This window comes from Panulirus ornatus, chromosome 5 (genome assembly GCF_036320965.1).
Source record: "Panulirus ornatus isolate Po-2019 chromosome 5, ASM3632096v1, whole genome shotgun sequence".
Lineage (NCBI taxonomy): Eukaryota > Metazoa > Arthropoda > Malacostraca > Decapoda > Palinuridae > Panulirus > Panulirus ornatus.
Window position 1 is genome coordinate 14,082,283 of NC_092228.1, and position 18,947 is coordinate 14,101,229.

At 39.8% G+C, this 18,947-nt stretch overlaps 1 protein-coding gene across 39 annotated transcripts in view; it reads right to left on the reverse strand.

Moving 5' to 3' along the window:
- The window catches only part of LOC139748583 (uncharacterized), a 978,916-nt gene that overhangs the window by 167,669 nt on the left and 792,300 nt on the right, over nucleotides 1–18,947 (reverse strand). For 37 of the 39 annotated variants that reach the window (XM_071661646.1, XM_071661679.1, XM_071661676.1 and 34 more), the window contains one exon: nucleotides 17,850–18,011. The exons of the other annotated variants lie outside the window; for them this stretch is intronic. In XM_071661646.1, coding sequence (XP_071517747.1) covers nucleotides 17,850–18,011 — 162 coding nt within the window. The remainder of the gene's footprint in view (nucleotides 1–17,849; nucleotides 18,012–18,947) is intronic. 39 annotated transcript variants of the gene reach the window in all.

Here is an 18,947-nt window from a genome sequence, read left to right on the forward strand (position 1 = left end):
GTGAGTAACGTAAGGGTAAGAGAGATGTGTGGAAATAAAAAGAGCGTGGTTGAGAGAGCAGAAGAGGGTGTTTTGAAGTGGTTTGGGCACATGGAGAGGATGAGTGAGGAAAGATTGACCAAGAGGATATATGTGTCGGAGGTGGAGGGAACAAGGAGAAGAGGGAGACCAAATTGGAGGTGGAAAGATGGAGTGAAAAAGATTTTGTGTGATCGGGGCCTGAACATGCAGGAGGGTGAAAGGAGGGCAAGGAATAGAGTGAATTGGAGCGATGTGGTATACCGGGGTTGACGTGCTGTCAGTGGATTGAAGCAAGGCATGTGAAGCGTCTGGGGTAAACCATGGAAAGCTGTGTAGGTATGTATATTTGCGTGTGTGGACGTATGTATATACATGTGTATGGGGGGGGGGGGGGGTTGGGCCATTTCTTTCGTCTGTTTCCTTGCGCTACCTCGCAAACGCGGGAGACAGCGACAAAGTATAATAAAATATAATATAAAGATAATCATCCGAATAGCACTTCAGTACATGGATGAGTTGATATCTAGCAGCTACTGAGATCCTAAATAAGGTCCACTATAGTATGCTTCTCAAGTATGGTCACTGCACCTAAAGAGGCAACAAAGACGGTGCCAGTATTACAAGAACTGAGTTAAAGGGAAAGGATAAAGGCTTTAAATTTGGCCATAATGTAGGAGAAGAGTGACAGGTGACCTGATCACATGTTTTAAGTTTTTAAAACATATCAATGATGTGAACAGTAATCAGTTCTTCAAGAAATGTAGGGATAGAACAATCTGAGGACAAAGCATGAAATTAAGTAAGAAACTTGTGAAAAAGAAGTACATAAGTAGTTTTAAAGTATAAGAATGAGGGATGAATGCCATTAAGAGACTGAGGACATAGTTAAAGCAGAAACCATGCATAAATCTACAGAAAGTATGATTGTAAGGAATGTTCAAGAGATAGGGGCCCCATGTGTAAAAGTCTTCCCCTGTAGAGTACAAATAAATGATCACAACTAGGGATGGATGGATAGACCAGTCCTTCCAAGACTACCAGAAAGACTTTGACACTCTTTCCATCAGAGTCTGGTTGAGAACCCACAGCTACAGGTAGGAATAAGGGGTAAGTCTCTTCACTGAATGGAATATTACCAAAGGATACAGGTATAAGGCACTTTCTCAAAATGGGCTGATGTTAAGAGCAGAGTACTCAATCTTAGGTCCATTTCTATTCTTGATATCAGTCAATAACTTGCCAGAAGGACCTGAACCTAAACAAGTTTGCAAATGAGGAGACAAATAAGAAATGAAAATGATTGTATCACCATACAAGAAAACCTGGATGAAGGGATTCAATCCAAGTAAATCCAATGTAATGAGGATAGGACTCAGTAAAAGAAGGGTCCACAGTGAAAAATACTTCAACAGAAAATGAGATGCTGGAGTTGAAACTTACAAGAGATCTAAGATTCATCATTGCACTTTCTCTACTGCCAGAACTACACATTGGAACTAAGAAATAAATAAACTGTCTGCTGGTAATTATCAAAACTGCACTGGAAATGTTTAGTGAGCTATTCACAACACAGAATGAAGTTGGGTCATGCCTCTCAGGTCTGGTAACTACACCTAAAGAAGCACAAAGATATGACTGAGAATCCATTCATATCTCTGATGTCTGCTTCCTTTGGGAACTCCTTCAAGGAGGGGCCATGGTAAAAGTCTCCATAACAGATGAGCTCCAGTGCCACTTCTTAGCCTTTAGTGCCTCACCTGTAACAGGCCACTGGCAGAAGGCAATTTTAGTGCAGAGTTTTCTGAGGCTCCTATTTAATGTTCCCACCAACTACTTCTGCCTAATGTGTCCACCTAATATTCTTGCCTAATGTTACAACCTACTACTTCTACCTGCTGTTTCTTCCTAAAGTTCCTAACATTCCAACCAACTACTTCTATCTATTGTCCTACCATTTTGCCAAAAGGCATGGCTAGCATAAAGCATTCACTGCAGGAAAATCTAGAGCTGCAAAGAATGAGTTGTGTGAGTTAAGTGTTATCAATAAATAAATAAATAAATAAATGAATAAATAAATAAATAAATATATAATAATAATATAATGGGGTTGTTAGGGAGGTGAATGCAAGAGTTTTGGAAAGAGGGGCAAGTATGAAGTCTGTTGGGGATGAGAGAGCTTGGGAAGTGAGTCAGTTGTTGTTTGCTGATGATACAGCGCTGGTGGCTGATTCATGTGAGAAACTGCAGAAGCTGGTGACTGAGTTTGGTAAAGTGTGTGAAAGAAGAAAGTTAAGAGTAAATGTGAATAAGAGCAAGGTTATTAGGTACAGTAGGGTTGAGGGTCAAGTCAATTGGGAGGTAAGTTTGAATGGAGAAAAACTGGAGGAAGTAAAGTGTTTTAGATATCTGGAAGTGGATCTGGCAGCGGATGGAACCATGGAAGAGGAAGTGGATCATAGGGTGGGGGAGGGGGCGAAAATCCTGGGAGGCTTGAAGAATGTTTGGAAGTCGAGAACATTATCTCGGAAAGCAAAAATGGGTATGTTTGAAGGAATAGTGGTTCCAACAATGTTGTATGGTTGCGAGGCATGGGCTATGGATAGAGTTGTGCGCAGGAGGATGGATGTGCTGGAAATGAGATGTTTGAGGACAATGTGTGGTGTGAGGTGGTTTGATCGAGTAAGTAACGTAAGGGTAAGAGAGATGTGTGGAAATAAAAAGAGCGTGGTTGAGAGAGCAGAAGAGGGTGTTTTGAAATGGTTTGGTCACATGGAGAGAATGAGTGAGGAAAGATTGACCAAGAGGATATACGTGTCGGAGGTGGAGGGAACGAGGAGAAGAGGGAGACCAAATTGGAGGTGGAAAGATGGAGTGAAAAAGATTTTGTGTGATCGGGGCCTGAACATGCAGGAGGGTGAAAGGAGGGCAAGGAATAGAGTGAATTGGAGCGATGTGGTATACCGGGGTTGACGTGCTGTCAGTGGATTGAATCAAGGCATGTGAAGCGTCTGGGGTAAACCATGGAAAGCTGTGTAGGTATGTATATTTGCGTGTGTGGACGTATGTATATACATGTGTATGGGGGTGGGTTGGGCCATTTCTTTCGTCTGTTTCCTTGCGCTACCTCGCAAACACGGGAGACAGCGACAAAGTATAATAAAATATAATATAAAGATAATCATCCGAATAGCACTTCAGTACATGGATGAGTTGATATCTAGCAGTACTGAGATCCTAAATAAGGTCCACTATAGTATGCTTCTCAAGTATGGTCACTGCACCTAAAGAGGCAACAAAGACGGTGCCAGTATTACAAGAACTGAGTTAAAGGGAAAGGATAAAGGCTTTAAATTTGGCCATAATGTAGGAGAAGAGTGACAGGTGACCTGATCACATGTTTTAAGTTTTTTAAAACATATCAATGATGTGAACAGTAATCAGTTCTTCAAGAAATGTAGGGATAGAACAATCTGAGGACAAAGCATGAAATTAAGTAAGAAACTTGTGAAAAAGAAGTACATAAGTAGTTTTAAAGTATAAGAATGAGGGATGAATGCCATTAAGAGACTGAGGACATAGTTAAAGCAGAAACCATGCATAAATCTACAGAAAGTATGATTGTAAGGAATGTTCAAGAGATAGGGGCCCCATGTGTAAAAGTCTTCCCTGTAGAGTACAAATAAATGATCACAACTAGGGATGGATGGATAGACCAGTCCTTCCAAGACTACCAGAAAGACTTTGACACTCTTTCCATCAGAGTCTGGTTGAGAACCCACAGCTACAGGTAGGAATAAGGGGTAAGTCTCTTCACTGAATGGAATATTACCAAAGGATACAGGTATAAGGCATTTTCTCAAAATGGGCTGATGTTAAGAGCAGAGTACTCAATCTTAGGTCCATTTCTATTCTTGATATCAGTCAATAACTTGCCAGAAGGACCTGAACCTAAACAAGTTTGCAAATGAGGAGACAAATAAGAAATGAAAATGATTGTATCACCATACAAGAAAACCGGGTGAAGGGATTCAATCCAAGTAAATCCAATGTAATGAGGATAGGACTCAGTAAAAGAAGGGTCCACAGTGAAAAATACTTCAACAGAAAATGAGATGCTGGAGTTGAAACTTACAAGAGATCTAAGATTCATCATTGCACTTTCTCTACTGCCAGAACTACACATTGGAACTAGAAATAAATAAACTGTCTGCTGGTAATTATCAAAACTGCACTGGAAATGTTTAGTGAGCTATTCACAACACAGAATGAAGTTGGGTCATGCCTCTCAGGTCTGGTAACTACACCTAAAGAAGCACAAAGATATGACTGAGAATCCATTCATATCTCTGATGTCTGCTTCCTTTGGGAACTCCTTCAAGGAGGGGCCATGGTAAAAGTCTCCATAACAGATGAGCTCCAGTGCCACTTCTTAGCCTTTAGTGCCTCACCTGTAACAGGCCACTGGCAGAAGGCAATTTTAGTGCAGAGTTTTCTGAGGCTCCTATTTAATGTTCCCACCAACTACTTCTGCCTAATGTGTCCACCTATATTCTTGCCTAATGTTACAACCTACTATTCTACCTGCTGTTTCTTCCTAAGTTCCTAACATTCCAACCAACTACTTCTATCTATTGTCCTACCATTTTGCCAAAAGGCATGGCTAGCATAAAGCATTCACTGCAGGAAAATCTAGAGCTGCAAAGAATGAGTTGTGTGAGTTAAGTGTTATCAATAAATAAATAAATAAATAAATGAATATAAATAAATAAATAAATATATAATAATAATATAATGGGGTTGTTAGGGAGGTGAATGCAAGAGTTTTGGAAAGAGGGGCAAGTATGAAGTCTGTTGGGGATGAGAGAGCTTGGGAAGTGAGTCAGTTGTTGTTTGCTGATGATACAGCGCTGGTGGCTGATTCATGTGAGAAACTGCAGAAGCTGGTGACTGAGTTTGGTAAAGTGTGTGAAAGAAGAAAGTTAAGAGTAAATGTGAATAAGAGCAAGGTTATTAGGTACAGTAGGGTTGAGGGTCAAGTCAATTGGGAGGTAAGTTTGAATGGAGAAAAACTGGAGGAAGTAAAGTGTTTTAGATATCTGGAAATGGATCTGGCAGCGGATGGAACCATGGAAGCGGATGTGAATCATAGGGTGGGGGAGGGGGCGAAAATCCTGGGAGTCTTGAAGAATGTTTGGAAGTCGAGAACATTATCTCGGAAAGCAAAAATGGGTATGTTTGAAGGAATAGTGGTTCCAACAATGTTGTATGGTTGCGAGGCATGGGCTATGGATAGAGTTGTGCGCAGGAGGATGGATGTGCTGGAAATGAGATGTTTGAGGACAATGTGTGGTGTGAGGTGGTTTGATCGAGTAAGTAACGTAAGGGTAAGAGAGATGTGTGGAAATAAAAAGAGCGTGGTTGAGAGAGCAGAAGAGGGTGTTTTGAAATGGTTTGGTCACATGGAGAGAATGAGTGAGGAAAGATTGACCAAGAGGATATATGTGTCGGAGGTGGAGGGAACGAGGAGAAGAGGGAGACCAAATTGGAGGTGGAAAGATGGAGTGAAAAGGATTTTGTGTGATCGGGGCCTGAACATGCAGGAGGGTGAAAGGAGGGCAAGGAATAGAGTGAATTGGAGCGATGTGGTATACAGGGGTTGACGTGCTGTCAGTGGATTGAATCAAGGCATGTGAAGCGTCCGGGGTAAACCATGGAAAGCTGTGTAGGTATGTATATTTGCGTGTGTGGACGTGTGTATGTACATGTGTATGGGGGGTGTTGGGCCATTTCTTTCGTCTGTTTCCTTGCGCTACCTCGCAAACGCGGGAGACAGCGACAAAGTATAAAAAAAAAAAAACAGAGAAGGGGGTCAGGTGAGGATATTCCCTCTAAGGCCCAGTTCTCTGTTCTTAACACTACCTCGCTAATGCGGGAAATGGCAAATAGTATGAAAAAAAAAAAAAAAAAAATATATATATATATATATATATATATATATATATATATATATATATATATATATATATATATATATATTTTGCTTTGTTGCTGTCTCCCGCATTAGTGAGGTAGCGCAAGGAAACAGACGAAAGAAATGGCCCAACCCACCCACATACACATGTATATACATACACATCCTCAAATGCAAATATACATACCTATACATCTCAACATTTACATATATATACAAACACAGACATATACATATATAAACATGTACATAATTCATACTCTCTGCCTTTATTCATTCCCATTGCCAACCCACCACACATGAAATAACAACCCCCTCCCCCGCATGTGCGCGAGGTAGCACTAGGAAAGGACAACAAAGGCCACATTCGTTCACATTCAGTCTCTAGCTGTCATGTAATAATGCACCAAAACCACAGCTCCCTTTCCACATCCAGGCCCCACAAAACTTTCCATGGTTTACCCCAGACGCTTCACATGCCCTGGTTCAATCCATTGACAGCACGTCAACCCCTGTATACCACATCGTTCCAATTCACTCTATTCCTTGCATGCCTTTCATCCTCCTGCATGTTCAGGCCCCGATCACTCAAAATCTTTTTCACTCCATCTTTCCACCTCCAATTTGATCTCCCACTTCTCCTCGTTCCCTCCACCTCCGACACATATATCCTCTTGGTCAATCTTTCCTCACTCATTCTCTCCATGTGACCAAACCATTTCATTTCAACACACCCTCTTCTGCTCTCTCAACCACACCCTTTTTATTACCACACATCTCTTTTATCCTATTATTACTTACTCGATCAAACCATCTCACACCACATATTGTCCTGAAACATCTCATTTTCAGCACATCCACCCTCCTCCACACAACTCTATCCATAGCCCATGCCTCGCAACCATATAACATTGTTGGAACCACTATTCCTTCAAACATACCCATTTTTGTTTTCCGAGATAATGTTCTCGACTTCCACACATTCTTTAACGCTCCCAGAACTTTCCCCCTCCCCCACCCTATGATTCCTCTAAAAATACGTGATAATACTTAACATGTAGACCCTCTTATTCCTCAGATCACTTCTTCCCTAGCGTCTATGTCCAAATACAGTTAAGTCTAAGAATGACTTAATCAGGTATTCTGAGCATCAAAATTATCATACTGATATCCAATAAAACCATCCTTGGTTGTTTTGATATCCAGTGAAACCTAATCAAATTCTAATACTCAGTTCTTGGAAATGTGATCGTCCTCTGCAAGATTTCCCATCAACTAGAACTACATAATGTACAATTTCAGCACAATTCTACCAAACTATGCAATATTCAAGATTGCATATGCAAAAACAAGATGGATGTTGTCAGCTTAATGCCTCTGACTAAAGGATAGCAAAATATCAAAACTAATATTCTGCCCATCAATATGCATGACAACTTTAATTTTACCAAATAAGGGAAACTTGATATATGAAACCTCATATTATCTAACTGTATCATACAAAGTATTCAGGGATTTTGACTGCATTCCCATGTTTATTCTCAACTTAAGCATGCTTCCAAAATTGCACCTGTGACTGCTTGTGTATTTCTGTTTAAAAATCAATACTTTTCCTTCTTAATGGAGACAAGCATTGGTACATCTCATTCTAAAGAACAGTGACTATTCTAACCCCTCTAACTACCATCCTGTTGTTTTGACTTTTACTATTTCCAAAGTATTTGAATCCCTCCTAACTACCATGTCCTCAAACATCTTGAATTTCATATTCTTCTTTCTTATCATCATGATGGAAACGTTTCCTTAAGGCAAAGGCCACCAGTGATATCCCTTCCTATCATACTAATGTATGGTCATTATCTCTGAAAGATTTTGGAAAATCCTATACAGTAGTTTTTGATATATCACAAGTATCTAAGAGGATACAGCATTGGGGTATCTTCATACTCCCATCTTTTCATTTCCCTCCCTCTCTGGCTGATCTGTCTTTGTGGTTGAAGAGGAGCAACCTTTCCCCATCAGCCTTATAAACAATGGTGTCCCTTAATGCTCTTTCCTGTCTTCTACACTCTTTCTCCATTTTAGCAACAACTTTTATTCTTCAGCAAATAACCAAATACACTAATATGCTGAAGGCTTAACAACACATTTCTCCACTGCCTCCAAATCTGCTCCTTCTCACACTCAATCTGCATCTCATTTCAAAAGAACTCCCTCTATTTACTCAGACTTGAACAAGATATCTCGATGGGGAAGATGGACCTTGGTTAAGTTTAATGTTTCCAAAACCCAATTCTTGCCAATCTCTATCTCTAAACTTCCTCAAAATTTCCCTCTTTTGATGAATCTGTAATTCCACCACTTAATCACTGTCACAACTAACGTACCTTAGAAACATTACATTACATGAGTATTCAGGTCTACCTCTAAGTAACAGGGTGTCCTGTTGAGACTGAGTAAATTCTTTTCTTTTCTGAGCAGCTGCTCTATTCATACAAGGGAGTAATACATGCTTGTGTGGAGTAATGCTGTCACTCTGGGGATGGTTCTAGCTCTCCATACAGGGTGTCCAAGAAAGACCTCCAGAGTTTCAGTCATTAAATACAATCAACTGCATTAACACAAAATATCCTCTTTTCAAAAGTCAGCACAAAATCTCTCAAACTTTTAGCAGTATGTGCTGCAACTAGATGACAGTATGACTGATAGCTTGATGCATGATGCTCAGAATATCATTTAGTCATGGCAATGCTATGGCAAAAAGCACAATGTGTGTTGTGGTTTATAGAGTTTACACAGCTGTTAACAGGGCCCTTATTGAATTATACTAGATGTCATTAAAATCTGGAGAAATTCCTCTTCTGACATTTGAAATGGAAAACACTGTATGCTAATGGAGTTGGTAAATATTAAAAACTGAAACTCCAGAGGTCTTTCTCACACACCTTGTACTTCTTAGACAGAGGTGAGTTTAAAAGCAATCCAACTTAACAACTCTCCCAAGCAAATCAAATTACTTGACTAATTTGCCCTCTGCTGCAATATTGGTTCGTTTTCCCTTTTCTGCAGGTGTTACTTCAGTTTTTGCTCCAGAAAGCTGGCTACTTGTGTGCCCATACCATTAACTATACCATGCAATACTTGGCAAGTTACAGTCATATAATTAATATATCTCTGTTTCTTTCAATATATCTCCAAGCTTTAGACCCCCCCCCCACAAACACACACACACCCACCTTGTTACTACTATGACCTGGACCTTTGGAATAGGCAGGTTTTTCCACTTCTCTTAAAATTCTTTAAATAAACTTTCCTCTTATCTGTTCCTCTCATTAACCCTCATCATATTTCAACAAAGGTCCAGCTATGACATGGAATTTTGTCCATTACTACAGTGTTGTCCAAACCTTTTTACCTATTCCATCCTTTGTTACCTCCTTCTCCCATTATGTATCCCCACGACTGATTAAACTCAATATTTGGAAGGACAAAGCAAATTATATCAAAAGTTCACATAATTTGAGTGCTGGACAATAAATTCAGTAAGCTAAAGGATAAAGAGTAATGAAATAACATAAAAATTAAATGTGAAATGTGGGGTTGATGTTCACATGATATTTGCTATTTGAGCAATAAAGAGGCTATTGCAACGATCAAGCTTTGTTCCAGGTTAACATCTACTTTGTTTCTCTGTTTTGACTTGATGATGCTCATTGCAGAAAAAGATGCCTCACAAAGGAAGGTAGACCCAAAGGGCAGAAGGTTTTCCAAAGCCTTCTTTCGTAGGTCAGGGTGCTCCTTCTTTACATAGCTCCAAAACCATGTGAGGGTTGAACTTTAGAATATCAGTTTGAGGGCACAGTCTGAACACACTTCTAATGGTGCTTTCTGAAGGCAAATAGAAAGCTTCTTCATATCATTTTCAGATAGGAGGAATGGATATCTAACCCAAAACAACCATTCAGATCTCTCATACATGTCAGGAAAGTAAGATTTAAAAGCACAGATGAAGTTAGTTAAATATTCCACAATAGCCGGTTTCATCGTCTTTCTCTCATCATTGTTACTGGAAAAATAAGCATTTAACAGAGGACAAAGGAAAACAAAAAATCTCCCCTTGAACATATCTCCTTCCATAGCTCTATTTTCTTTTGAAAATGACCAACTTTATCATTTAAGCTGAAAATGTATGCATCATTCCCCTGCAAAGACAAACCAAACTCATTCAGTCTGCAAGATATGCCAGTTGTGCAAGCCAAGTATTGTTTTTAAAAAACATGGCAAAATGAGATCCATGTTCTGATAAAATAGAGCCTACTTTATCTTGAAACTTGAACAATCTGGAAAGTACCCTCCCTGTTGACAGCCAGTGCACCTCTGTGTGCTCAGATACTATTCTTTCGCACAGTCTGTGAAACAGGCAAGTATCATGTGGCCTTGAATTTATAAAGTTGATTACTTTGACACCATCATTCAGTATCCCATGCAACTCTGAACTAATTTTTTTGGATGCAAGTGATTCTCTATGAATGATGCAATAAGTCCACTCTGCATCAGAATTTTCCTCCTTAATCAAGGCACCAAGACTCTTCACTTTCCCTGTCATGGATGCAACAGTGTTTGTATACATAATAAGGCAAGATTTCCTACTAAGCCCTTATTCAGTTGTGAGTTCTAATCTTTTGCAAAAAGTACAAGTTCATTTATATCATCTCCATCAATGTATCTCACAAATGAAACAGGTTGGGAAGTCCACTAATGTCAGTTGATTCATCAAGTTGAAATGAAAAAGACTGGCTTGTTTTCAGCTTTTTCACAATTTGATCAATATCATCTGTACTCGATTCATTTACCCTCAAGAAACAGTTTGGTGTGACAAAGGAGCTGCCATTTTATCTAGCATTTTTTTCAACCATCACAAATGCAGCTGGCAATATCAGTTCTTCAGCTATATCAAATGGCTTTTTAGCAGTGGTTTTGGGCATTATTGCATGACAGCTAGAGACTGAGTGTAAACGAATGGGGCCTTTGTTGTCTTTTCCTAGCGCTACCTTGCACACATGAGGGGGAGGGGGGTGTTATTTCCATGTGTGGCGAGGTGGCGATGGGAATGAATAAAGGCAGACAGTGTGAACTGTGTGCATGTGTATATATGTATATGTCTGTGTGTGTATATATATGAGTACATTGAGATGTATGGGTATGTATATTTGCGTGTGGGGATGTGTATGTATATACATGTATATGTGGGTGGGTTGGGCCATTTCTATCGTCCGTTTCCTTGCGCTACCTCGCAAACGCGGGAGACAGCGACAAAGCAAAAAAAAAAAAAAAAAAAAAATATATATATATATATATATATATATATATATATATATATATATATATATATATATATATATATATATATATATATGACAGAGTTGATAGAGATGCTCTGTGGAAGGTATTAAGAATATATGGTGTGGGAGGAAAGTTGTTAGAAGCAGTGAAAAGTTTTTATCGAGGATGTAAGGCATGTGTACGTGTAGGAAGAGAGGAAAGTGATTGGTTCTCAGTGAATGTAGGTTTGCGGCAGGGGTGTGTGATGTCTCCATGGTTGTTTAATTTGTTTATGGATGGGGTTGTTAAGGAGGTAAATGCAAGAGTTTTGGAAAGAGGGGCAAGTATGAAGTCTGTTGGGGATGAGAGAGCTTGGGAAGTGAGTCAGTTGTTGTTCGCTGATGATACAGCGCTGGTGGCTGATTCATGTGAGAAACTGCAGAAGCTGGTGACTGAGTTTGGTAAAGTGTGTGGAAGAAGAAAGTTAAGAGTAAATGTGAATAAGAGCAAGGTTATTAGGTACAGTAGGGTTGATGGTCAAGTCAATTGGGAGGTGAGTTTGAATGGAGAAAAACTGGAGGAAGTGAAGTGTTTTAGATATCTGGGAGTGGATCTGGCAGCGGATGGAACCATGGAAGTGGAAGTGGATCATAGGGTGGGGGAGGGGGCGAAAATTCTGGGGGCCTTGAAGAATGTGTGGAAGTCGAGAACATTATCTCGGAAAGCAAAAATGGGTATGTTTGAAGGAATAGTGGTTCCAACAATGTTGTATGGTTGCGAGGCGTGGGCTATGGATAGAGTTGTGCGCAGGAGGATGGATGTGCTGGAAATGAGATGTTTGAGGACAATGTGTGGTGTGAGGTGGTTTGATCGAGTGAGTAACGTAAGGGTAAGAGAGATGTGTGGAAATAAAAAGAGCGTGGTTGAGAGAGCAGAAGAGGATGTTTTGAAGTGGTTTGGGCACATGGAGAGAATGAGTGAGGAAAGATTGACCAAGAGGATATATGTGTCGGAGGTGGAGGGAACGAGGAGAAGAGGGAGACCAAATTGGAGGTGGAAAGATGGAGTGAAAAAGATTTTGTGTGATCGGGGCCTGAACATGCAGGAGGGTGAAAGGAGGGCAAGGAATAGAGTGAATTGGAGCGATGTGATATACCGGGGTTGACGTGCTGTCAGTGGATTGAATCAAGGCATGTGAAGCGTCTGGGGTAAACCATGGAAAGCTGTGTAGGTATGTATATTTGCGTGTGTGGACGTATGTTTATACATGTGTATGGGGGGGGGTTGGGCCATTTCTTTCGTCTGTTTCCTTGCGCTACCTCGCAAACGTGGGAGACAGCGACAAAGTATAAAAAAAAAAAATATACATATATATATATATATATATATATATATATATATATATATATATATATATATATATATATATATGATCCACTTCCGATCATATATATATATATATATATATATATATATATATAGGGTGGGGGAGGGGGCGAAAATTCTGGGGGCCTTGAAGAATGTGTGGAAGTCGAGAACATTATCTCGGAAAGCAAAAATGGGTATGTTTGAAGGAATAGTGGTTCCAACAATGTTGTATGGTTGCGAGGCGTGGGCTATGGATAGAGTTGTGCGCAGGAGGATGGATGTGCTGGAAATGAGATGTTTGAGGACAATGTGTGGTGTGAGGTGGTTTGATCGAGTGAGTAACGTAAGGGTAAGAGAGATGTGTGGAAATAAAAAGAGCGTGGTTGAGAGAGCAGAAGAGGGTGTTTTGAAATGGTTTGGGCACATGGAGAGGATGAGTGAGGAAAGATTGACCAAGAGGATATATGTGTCGGAGGTGGAGGGAGCAAGGAGAAGAGGGAGACCAAATTGGAGGTGGAAAGATGGAGTGAAAAAGATTTTGTGTGATCGGGGCCTGAACATGCAGGAGGGTGAAAGGAGGGCAAGGAATAGAGTGAATTGGAGCGATGTGGTATACCGGGGTTGACGTGCTGTCAGTGGATTGAATCAAGGCATGTGAAGCGTCTGGGGTAAACCATGGAACGCTGTGTAGGTATGTATATTTGCGTGTGTGGACGTATGTATATACATGTGTATGGGGGGGGGGTTGGGCCATTTCTTTCGTCTGTTTCCTTGCGCTACCTCGCAAACGCTGGAGACAGCGACAAAGTAAAAAAAAAAAAAAAAAAAAAAAAAAAATATATATATATATATATATATATATATATATATATATATATATATATATATATATATATATATATATATATATATTGGAAAGGATCACAATTTTGCACGTGATCAAGATATTCCTATGAGTCCACGGGGAAAATGAAACACGAAAAGTTCCCAAGTGCACTTTCGTGTAATAATCACATCATCAGGGGAGACACAAGAGAGGAATATAACAGTCAGTTGATATACATCGAAGAGACGAAGCTAGGTAAACATGTGATTGTCCAAAACATGTTTTGGACAATTCCCTGGGGATAGGGGAGAAAGAATACTTCCCACGTATTCCCTGCGTGTCATAGAAGGCGACTAAAAGGGAAGGGAGCAGGGGGCTGGAAATCCGCCCCTCTCTTTTTTTTTTTTTTTTTTTTTTATTTTCCAAAGGAAGGAACAGAGAAGGGGGCTGGATGAGGATGTTTCCTCAGAGGCCCAGTCCTCTGTTCTTAACGCTACCTTGCTGACGTGGGAAATGGCGAATAGTATGAAAGAAAAAAGAAATATATAGTTGTCAGAAGCAGTGAAAAGTTTTTATAGAGGATGTAAGGCATGTGTACGTGTAGGAAGAGAGGAAAGTGATTGGTTCTCAGTAAATGTAGGTTTGCAGCAGGGGTGTGTGATGTCTCCATGGTTGTTTAATTTGTTTATGGATGGGGTTGTTAGGGAGGTGAATGCAAGAGTTTTGGAAAGAGGGGCAAGTATGAAGTCTGTTGTGAATGAGAGAGCTTGGGAAGTGAGTCAGTTGTTGTTCGCTGATGATACAGCGCTGGTGACTGATTCATGTGAGAAACTGCAGAAGCTAGTGACTGAGTTTGGTAAAGTGTGTGAAAGAAGAAAGTTAAGAGTAAATGTGAATAAGAGCACGGTTATTAGGTACAGTAGGGTTGAGGGTCAAGTCAATTGGGAGGTAAGTTTGAATGGAGAGAAACTGGAGGAAGTAAAGTGTTTTATATATCTGGGAGTGGATCTGGCAGCGGATGGAACCATGGAAGCGGAAGTGAATCATAGGGTGGGGGAGGGGGCGAAAATCCTGGGAGCCTTGAAGAATGTGTGGAAGTCGAGAACATTATCTCGGAAAGCAAAAATGGGTATGTTTGAAGGAATAGTGGTTCCAACAATGTTGTATAGTTGCGAGGCATGGGCTATGGATAGAGTTGTGCGCAGGAGGATGGATGTGCTGGAAATGAGATGTTTGAGGACAATGTGTGGTGTGAGGTGGTTTGATCGAGTAATTAACGTAAGGGTAAGAGAGATGTGTGGAAATAAAAAGAGCGTGGTTGAGAGAGCAGAAGAGGGTGTTTTGAAATGGTTTGGTCACATGGAGAGAATGAGTGAGGAAAGATTGACCAAGAGGATATACGTGTCGGAGGTGGAGGGAACGAGGAGAAGTGGGAGACCAAATTGGAGGTGGAAAGATGGAGTGAAAAAGATTTTGTGTGATCGGGGCCTGAACATGCAGGAGGGTGAAAGGAGGGCAAGGAATAGAGTGAATTGGATCGATGTGGTATACCGGGGTTGACGTGCTGTCAGTGGATTGAATCAGGGCATGTGAAGCGTCTGGGGTAAACCATGGAAAGTTGTGAGGGGCCTGGATGTGGAAAGGGAGCTGTGGTTTCGGGTATTATTGCATGACAGCTAGAGACTGAGTATGAACGAATGGGGCCTTTGTTGTCTTTTCCTAGTGCTACCTCGCACACATGAGGGGGGAGGGGGATGGTATTCCATGTGTGGCGAGGTGGCGATGGGAATGAATAAAGGCAGACAGTGTGAATTGTGTGCATGGGTATATATGTATGTGTCTGTGTGTGTATATATATGTGTACATTGAGATGTATAGGTATGTATATTTGCGTGTGTGGACGTGTATGTATATACATTGTGTATGGGGGTGGGTTGGGCCATTTCTTTCGTCTGTTTCCTTGCACTGCCTCGCAAACGCGGGAGACAGCGACAAAGCAAAATAAATAAATAAAATAAATACATATATACTTTTTTTTCTTTGCTTTGTCGCTGTCTCCTGCGTTTGCGAGGTAGCACAAGGAAACAGACGAAAGAAATGGCCCAACCCACCCCCATACACATGTATATACATACATCCACACACGCAAATATACATACCTACACGGCTTTCCATGGTTTACCCCAGACGCTTCACATGCCCTGATTCAATCCATTGACAGCACATCAACCCCGGTATACCACATCGATCCAATTCACTCTATTCCTTGCCCTCCTTTCACCCTCCTGCATGTTCAGGCCCCGATCACACAAAAGCTTTTTCACTCCATCTTTCCACCTCCAATTTGGTCTCCCACTTCTCGTTCCCTCCACCTCCGACACATATATCCTCCTGGTCAATCTTTCCTCACTCATTCTCTCCATGTGCCCAAACCATTTCAAAACACCCTCTTCTGCTCTCTCAACCACGCTCTTTTTATTTCCACACATCTCTCTTACCCTTACATTACTTACTCGATCAAACCACCTCACACCACACATTGTCCTCAAACATCTCATTTCCAGCACATCCATCCTCCTGCGCACAACTCTATCCATAGCCCACGCCTCGCAACCATACAACATTGTTGGAACCACTATTCCTTCAAACATACCCATTTTTGCTTTCCGAGATAATGTTCTCAACTTCCACACATTCTTCAAGGCTCCCAGAATTTTCGCCCCCTCCCCCACCCTATGATCCACTTCCCCTTCCATGGTTCCATCTGCTGCCAGATCCACTCCCAGATATCTAAAACACTTTACTTCCTCTAGTTTTTCTCCATTCAAACTTACCTCTCAATTGACTTGACCCTCAACCCTACTGTACCTAATAACCTTGCTCTTATTCACATTTACTCTTAACTTTCTTCTTTCACACACTTTACCAAACTCAGTCACCAGCTTCTGCAGTTTCTCACATGAATCAGCCACCAGCGCTGTATCATCAGCGAACAACAACTGACTCACTTCCCAAGCTCTCTCATCCACAACAGACTTCATATTTGCCCCTCTTTCCAAAACTCTTGCATTCACCTCCCTAACAACCCTATCCATAAACAAATTAAACAACCATGGAGACATCACACACCCCTGCCGCAAACCTACATTCACTGAGAACCAATCACTTTCCTCTCTTCCTACACGTACACATGCCTTACATCCTCGATAAAAACTTTTCACTGCTTCTAACAACTTGCCTCCCACACCATATATTCTTAATACCTTCCACAGAGCATCTCTATCAACTCTATTATATATATATATATATATATATATATATATATATATATATATATATATATATATATATATATATATATATATATATATATATATATATTTCTCATTTCATTAGCTTTTCATGTACCCCTCTGAACAATGCTGCATACCCCAGTTTGGACAACACTGCATTACTAAAAGAAGGAAAAAAAAGAGGCTGCTTTACAGGAGCTAAATCTACCTCAACATCTTACACTGCTTTATTCATATACAGTTGCACCACACAGTCTCAATTGTATACCCAACAGGACTGATGAACTGTAAAATCCCTTCATCTGTCATGGGTTCATGTTGTACAATCAGAAAGAAAGAAATCACACATTTCCTTCTTTTAACATCTATTAAAGAAGCTTCTGTCCTCAAATCAATATGGTCATGAACAAGTGTTCTGAATTCAGTTTGGCAGATCTAAAGAGGAAATACTGAGGGCATGTTTTGAAGAAAGAAAATTAATACATGGTTCATCATGGGATAACTAAACACAATTAGTCATTAGTAGCAAATGTGGGTTAGGATATCATAATTTCTAAATTATTAATAATCATTCAAAAGTCACAAGGCATGAAAGGCTGTCTTTTCAGATCACATGCCAGAGTAAGAAATAATTAATTTAAAGAACTAAAAAACGTTGCTTAGAGGGATTAATACTTACTTGAATCCTATAATTTATAACTCAAGAACTTTATCTGACACCTAGATTTTGCAATGCATCTTAAAGCAGGCACTAGAACTATACAAGTCTGTGATGTGACACATAAGCCAATATGAGTTTCAAAGCAATACATCACACAAATAGCCAACATATGATTCTTGCTTCTCAAAAGCATTCACTGAGGATGCAAAGCCAGAAATCTCAACAAAACATGATTTCATTTAATAGACAATATAAGACAAAAGTATCTAAACCAAAGCTGCTTAAAAATAAAATGAAACTGAATATTTTTCGTGAAGGCTTTGCTTATTTAATCCTCATACTGTACATGAGTACAAGGAAATATGTTGGTGACGGAAATTATTCTACCTGGGAAAGGGGTGATGCTGGAAGTTGCTGTAGTGATGGTTGTGGTGGCACTGAGAGTGGTTGGGAGAGAGCTACATTCCACCACAACCTGTGAGATAGGGTGGATCTGGTCCTCACGACGCTTAGCCACTACTGCTTCCTCTCTCACTTCTTCTTGTGCCACTATGATCAGTGTAACAGTGCCACAGTGAGCCAACAAATCACTTAACATAATACTAAATTAAACCACATAAGTGATATTTACATTACATTAAGCTGTTAAGTCTCAAGTACACATACACAAAACAGACATCTATTGAACTATGAACTCTCTCCATAAAAATGTGAAATGTAATAAACTTTATTTAATGACTGATGCATTGCTTCACAATACTAAATGAAAACAAAAATTTCAAATCATTAACATCTAGAATTCAAATACCAAGAAATTAACAAAAGTTCCTACAATTCTCCCAAATGCTGTTCAGAGAAAAATTTTAGTTCGAAAAAATTTAATAAAATTTTTTTGATGAGTTTCCCATCACAATATATTCTTTCTCATCCAAAGTTTCTGCAGCAACTACCGAAAAGAACATAATATGTCAAGGCAAATAAACATTTACAACAGCAAAAAAACATTTTGGGAGAAGTGTAATTTACTCATGCCTTAACAAGGGGAAAAATCTATTTCTTATATTCATTTGCATGCAAATGCATCTGTAGAGCATCTGAAGTTTATAAAAATTCCATAAGCTCCATTATTTACGTTGTGATTAGGTGACACTTTTTAACACAGAAACATTAAGTAAATCAAAGAATGCCCACCACAATTGTAAGTAAAATATTCATATAATGGAGTGCACACACAAAATGAATATCCCAAATCCCATGCATTGTCATAATCATTCCATATAACTGTATTTCATTACTTGAAATAACTGAAGTTGAAGAGTGCAACTATGTATTACATATCTCTAAATTCTCATATATCAAAAGAAGTACTTATGTAGACTTCTGTCAAAAGTTATGAGTATCAACTAAAATAAATTTCAAAGTTGAAGGGTTAAGAACATCCTGGACATTAATAATCTATTTAAGATAAAAAGATGTTTCAAGTAT